The sequence below is a fragment of the Syngnathus scovelli genome, chromosome 2 (genome assembly GCF_024217435.2).
Source record: "Syngnathus scovelli strain Florida chromosome 2, RoL_Ssco_1.2, whole genome shotgun sequence".
Classification (NCBI taxonomy): Eukaryota; Metazoa; Chordata; class Actinopteri; order Syngnathiformes; family Syngnathidae; genus Syngnathus; species Syngnathus scovelli.
Genome location: NC_090848.1, coordinates 15,556,405 through 15,562,500, shown reverse-complemented (window position 1 = coordinate 15,562,500; position 6,096 = coordinate 15,556,405). Strand labels below are relative to the sequence as shown.

General features: G+C 39.9%; 1 protein-coding gene and 1 non-coding gene across 26 annotated transcripts in view; both read left to right on the top strand.

The window, feature by feature from the left end:
- The window catches only part of cacna1db (calcium channel, voltage-dependent, L type, alpha 1D subunit, b), a 38,466-nt gene that overhangs the window by 23,178 nt on the left and 9,192 nt on the right, over positions 1-6,096 (top strand). For 9 of the 25 annotated variants that reach the window (XM_049752206.1, XM_049752203.1, XM_049752202.1 and 6 more), the window contains 13 exons: positions 239-345; positions 560-647; positions 916-1,023; positions 1,147-1,199; positions 1,301-1,459; positions 1,907-2,108; positions 2,208-2,366; positions 2,486-2,596; positions 3,333-3,410; positions 3,853-3,936; positions 4,582-4,623; positions 5,159-5,287; positions 5,395-5,460. In XM_049752206.1, coding sequence (XP_049608163.1) covers positions 239-345; positions 560-647; positions 916-1,023; positions 1,147-1,199; positions 1,301-1,459; positions 1,907-2,108; positions 2,208-2,366; positions 2,486-2,596; positions 3,333-3,410; positions 3,853-3,936; positions 4,582-4,623; positions 5,159-5,287; positions 5,395-5,460 — 1,386 coding nt within the window. The remainder of the gene's footprint in view (positions 1-238; positions 346-559; positions 648-915; positions 1,024-1,146; positions 1,200-1,300; positions 1,460-1,906; positions 2,109-2,207; positions 2,367-2,485; positions 2,597-3,332; positions 3,411-3,852; positions 3,937-4,581; positions 4,624-5,158; positions 5,288-5,394; positions 5,461-6,096) is intronic. The other 16 variants (XM_049752200.1, XM_049752207.1, XM_049752191.1 and 13 more) reach the window with 6 other exon arrangements.
- On the top strand, positions 5,976-6,048 carry trnam-cau (transfer RNA methionine (anticodon CAU)). Its single transcript has one exon. It is a non-coding gene; the product is annotated as a tRNA-Met (tRNA).

The following is a 6,096-nucleotide window of genomic DNA, read 5'->3' as shown; positions in this document are numbered from 1 at the left end:
GTCACTGCATCAGTTACTTTCATGTTTATATGATTTGGATTTTCGACCGTGTCACTTTAATGTGTTGTCCATGACTACTTACAAAACACAATGCATGGACTTTTCAGACAAGATTTATATACTTTATTATTCTGCTTCAACACTTTCCATAATTTGTTATTTTTTTAATATGAAGCAGTGCCACAGAATATTTTTTTGTGATAGTGTTGCTGGTCTTGACTGCCATCTGTCTGTTCAGATGACGGCATTTGGAGCGTTCCTTCATAAAGGAGCATTTTGTCGGAACTACTTCAACTTATTGGACCTGTTGGTTGTTGGAGTGTCTCTGGTCTCCTTTGGTATTCAGTATGTATCATTTCGCAATCAATGTTTATTCATGTACCCATATTTGTGCCGCCATCTATTATTTATTTTACTCTGCCACGCTGTGTTGATTGGATGTACGTCAATAACATTGACCCCTTGTCAATTGAAGCATTTTTATTTTTTTGGATAGTTTCAGTGATGGTGTAGATTTTTTAAAAGGGCCTGTCTAATGATGGTTTATCTTCCTCCATAGGTCTTCTGCAATTTCAGTGGTGAAGATTCTTCGTGTTTTGAGAGTCCTCCGGCCACTTAGGGCCATCAACAGAGCCAAAGGACTCAAGGTTAGCATGACAATGTTGACTGAGTTCTGGATTGTTTAGATTTTTGCATGTCCAATATATGTACACTTCTTAATCACTCAGATGTTGAGGTACTTACTTAGTTCCCCTTGAATTTGAACTCTTCCTTCAACAAGGAAAATATTTGGACAATTCTAGATTTGCATTGATAGATGCAGTTTTACGTTTTTGTATGTGTGAATGGGAGGTGTCCCAATACTTCTGCCCATACAATACATTCACCCACCTTTTAATGTCTTTTTTCCCCCAGCATGTGGTCCAGTGCGTGTTTGTTGCCATCAGGACCATCGGCAACATCATGATCGTCACCACGCTGCTCCAGTTTATGTTTGCTTGCATCGGAGTGCAGCTCTTTAAGGTAAAGTGACAAAGAAGGAATTCGTCATATGATGTGGAGAGGAGGCAACAGATTGTGGTGAAGTCCAAACATTGGTTTATAGGTTAGCCTAATAAGCCAGCTGTCTATCCTCTTCATACACAGGGTAAATTTTATCGCTGCTCAGACGATGCAAAGTCCAGTCCAGATGAGTGCAAGTGAGTTTATGATTTATTTACTCATTCGTTGTGGTCTCACAAGGATCTCCATGTTTGCGCAACCTTATGGATAATTAAAAAGTGTCTTCGTCAAACCACAGGGGAACGTATATTCTCTACCACAATGGAGACACCACAATGGCCAAGCCACTGCCCATGGTCAAGGAGAGGATCTGGTACAACAGTGACTTCAACTTTGATAATGTCCTCATGGCCATGATGGCTCTCTTCACTGTCTCTACTTTCGAAGGATGGCCCACGTAAGGACAACAGTTTTTTGTTGGCCTACCGTTTAGTGGAACTTTAGGGGAATTTGAACATAATCAACGCTCAGCCCCATTTTATCATAGGAAATACACTTACAAGCAGTGTTAGAAGGGCAAACCTTGATTTTTACTGATTTTTTTACTGTTTTTTTACTGATTTTTTACTGATTTTTACTGATTTCCTCTATTTGTGGCAGGACCAGGTTCCAATCTTATGTAAACAAAGTATGCTATATGTATGCACGAATAGGAAATTGCATTATCAAACTAAGTTGAATCCAGATCTGTGCTTAGCAGCAATTTAAAGCTAGTAGGTTCAATCTCACAAAAAACCCAGCAATAAAATGTATTTTCCTTTTAGCTATTAAGATTATTGAGTGAAGTCTTGGCAGAGATCTGCGCTGTTTCATTCTGTTCTGTTCTTTTTTCTTCCCCCCACAGTCTCTTATACAAGGCCATCGATTCTAATCGCGAAAACATGGGTCCCATCTACAACTATCGCATTGAGATATCTATCTTCTTCATCATCTACATCATCATCATTGCCTTCTTCATGATGAACATCTTTGTTGGTTTCGTTATTGTCACCTTCCAGGAGCAGGGTGAGAAGGAATACAAGAATTGTGAGCTGGATAAGAACCAGGTACTGAGTCCATATTTGTTTCTTTTTCTTTTTTTTTTTTTTTTTAATGCACTCTATGGTCTAAAGTGTTTTTCTTTCTCAACTTCTTAATTGCACCAGCGCCAGTGCGTGGAGTATGCTCTCAAAGCCCGTCCCCTGCGTCGCTACATACCCAAAAACCCATACCAGTACAAATTCTGGTATGTGGTCAACTCCACTGGCTTTGAGTATGTCATGTTTGTCCTAATCATCCTCAACACTCTGTGTCTGGCGATACAGGTAAGAGGCCTTTTTAATTTCTATCAATACACACACTCAATCTTGATTCTTCCTTCACCCGCATTGGAACGGTCATTGACGAGGAGTTTTAATCCAATGTATGCGCTGCCTCTTTCCAGCACCATGGCCAGTCTCACCTCTTCAACTATGCTATGGACATCCTAAACATGGTCTTTACTGGCGTTTTCACAGTTGAGATGATCTTCAAGCTCATTGCCTTTAAGCCCAGGGTGAGTTTGTGTGCTGAGGGATATTAGAAAATCAAAAGCTGTCATGAAAAATTGTGGCTGGACATTTGGACTACATACTAAATTTGGACTGCATACTAAATAGTTTTTTAATTTAGGTTTTAAATAAGAAAAACAACCACAGAAATAAATGCAGCAAAAAAAGTGGTACTGATTCTACATATTTAGCATGATCATAACTTGACTTATAACTAAGTGCTCCAAGTGCTAACAACTAATAGCAAAGTTACTATTTAGCATGATCATAACTTGACTTATAACAAAGTGCTCCAAGCGCTAACAACTAATAGCAAAGTTTTGTCCTATTTTATTTTGCTGCTGCCAAGAACTTAAATCTATTGTACCTCCATTGCTAAAAGATGGAGCAACTGTGGAGCAAGACCTTAATAACGTCAATGTTGAATCAATACCACATCAGCGACAAAATCAAAGCACAAAAATCTCAACAATTTCAAACTGAGAGTTAGATGACCATATCTGTAAGTTTAGTGTGCACAGCTATTTCTTTCATTCTTTCTAGTGTAGATGCTCCCCGAAAGCTTTCCCAGTATTGGATAGCTGTGGCCGACAGAACCTTTGATCCGATAATGGTCCTCCTTTCAATTTAACGCAGCCCTCACGTGCCCTTCCTGTCCTTCTTAATTCCTCACCTCGACCCTGCCCTCCCCTCCTTGTTTCCTCCTCCTTCCTGCTGATTGTGCATGGTTGCCCTATTCAGGGCTATGTTGGGGACGCCTGGAACGTCTTTGACGCCCTGGTGGTGATTGGCAGTGTAGTCGACATCATACTCAGCCAGGTAGAGAGACGCCAGTATGTTCAGCTTTGTCTTATGCTGCTTCCACCACTTGCCACTTCCTTTTAGCACTTCCTCACTTCTCCTTCCACTCTCTTTTCATTTGTTTTTTTCCCGCCATGTGGTATATAAAGATATTTAAAAAGTCTAGATGATTATACAGTAAATTGATATACAGGTCAATCAATAACAAATAAATTGAGTGATTTCAAATCCGACTTCCACGAATGAAAGCTTATTTTCTGGGTCTTAACAACATTTTTGTTTTGCATGACTTATGTTCTGTTGTTCACAATGCTTTTTCTTTTACTTTTGCTTCCTTTTTCCTTGCTCTCTCTCTCTTTCTCTCTCCCTCTCTCTCTCTCTCTCTCTCTCCCCCCCCCCCTCTCTCTCCTATTTTTCTTTTTGTGTATGTGTGTTTGTCTTTGTGGCTCGTCGCTTGCAGAATTATTTTGCTGATGCTTGGAACACATTTGATGCCTTAATTGTTGTGGGTAGCGTGGTTGACATTGCCATCACTGAGATCAATGTAAGTAATCACACATGCATGCATATCTGTTTGCCACTGTTGTTAACTGCAGAGGGCTTGGGGCTTGATTTAGCTTTCAAGTCCAGTTCAAGATAAGAATCTTTGTTTTATTCATTTATTTTGTTAATGACATAAACAAGTACCTACAAATCACTTTAACCATGCAGCATTTATTTACAGTATTCATCCATTATATTCATGTGTTGCCAGTAATTCTTTCACACTAGAATGTCTTTAAGTGATAACCAAATATATTTCCCTACATAAAAACAAAAAACAAAGAAGTACAGTACTGGATATTGTGCATAAAGTCTATATTTTTTTTTAGCATTACACATAATGTACATGTGACATTGGGGGGGGGGGGGTGATCTAATGCATTTGCCAAGCAGTTTCGATGATGTCACAAAACTGCATTTTGTATGTAATGTACACTATATTCATCCGTGATGTACATTATTCATGAGCCATCGTCTCATTTCTGCAATTGCAGTGTTGCAGTGAATATCAGGAAGCTTTTGCATGTATTGCTGACAATGATTTTTATTTACTGTATACATTATAATGCCCTTATAAGGCATCTCAAATTGTTTTGGGTGTTGTGGGTTATAAAACTCCAATTAACTTCAGGTTTTTGGTTTTAAGTCGGCAGCGCTCCCTGTCGTCAAGGTGATAGTGGAACAAGGGGTAAGAAGAAGCCCCACCTCCTTCATTTAAACTCCCCAAACATTTGGTCACTGGAGAAAAAGAAAGGCTGAAATCCTTGTGTACTCTGTCATTTCATATTTTGAGAGGATAATTGACTTGTTCTAATTGTCTTGGTGCATGGCATGAGACATCATTGTTATTCATTTCAACAAGCTGAAGTGTTTGTACACACAGCAAATAGTTGTATTACATTGACGTCCATGCGTGATGAAGGCATCATACTTGAGGTTGCTTGGATTTATGGTTTGTTTGTTTGTCTTATGGACTGTGGACTCTAAAATGTTATGCAATTTTATCAATCCATGCATTGATTTTGTGAGACATTCACAGCATGCTGTTGCTCTGCATGCGTCCCAATTGTTGTCCTGGCCACGATCAAGAAGTTAGAAATTGGCCACATATCATTGATATGTGCCTTTTTTCAAAAGAATCAAGTTTGAATTGCACGTTTACGTAACTCTTAACTTTCCTGAGCGGGAATACTAATCGATCAAGGGATATCGTGGTTGTGCAGAACACAGAGGACAGTGCTCGCATCTCCATCACCTTCTTCCGCCTCTTTCGAGTGATGCGATTGGTGAAATTGTTGAGCAGGGGGGATGGTATCAGAACTCTGCTGTGGACCTTCATCAAATCCTTTCAGGCGAGTCTAAAAAGCATAAACCAAAAAGTACTTTTGATGTTATTATCAGATGACATTTCTTGCGTGGTGGACTGTCTAAATTCTCTGTCTCTGTTCTCTTCTCCCAGGCTCTACCCTATGTTGCACTTCTGATAGCCATGCTGTTCTTCATCTATGCAGTAATTGGAATGCAGGTAAAGCCTTAGATCACAGGTGTCAAACTCAAGGCCCGGGGGCCAGATACGGCCCCCCACATCATTTTATGTGGCCCGCGAAGACAAATTGTGCATCAAATTCACGTGTCAGTCCTAAAATTGCAAATTGTTTTCACTTTTTTTTTCTTTTTTTATATTTGACCAGTTTTTACTCATCTGATTTGAAAAGGAGTTATTTGTCAGTTTGTTTTGTAGCTTTTACTGTACATAATATGAGGTGCTCATACATTTATTTGGGTTGACAGTCATAATGGCCCTCCGAGAGAAGCTATGACTACAATGCGGCCCGCGAAAAAAATTTGTTTGACACCCCTGCCTTAGATACACAGAATTTGCATGAAACAAGCAATGGCATCCTACTAGCGCGTCAGTCTCATAATCTGAACGTCGTGAGCTCGATCCTCCCATGGGGCGGTCTTTTGCATACTCCCCACTAAAAATCCGCATTTTTTGAGGTAGCAGCTAGACTGGAGGAAAGTCATGGCAACCTCGAAGCCTTGTTAGCGCAGATGGCAGCGCGTCAGTCTCATAATCTGAAGGTCGTGAGTTCGATCCTCACACAGGGCAGTCTTTTGCATAGTTCACGTGAATATCATGTTAGGCAGGTAGCTAGGC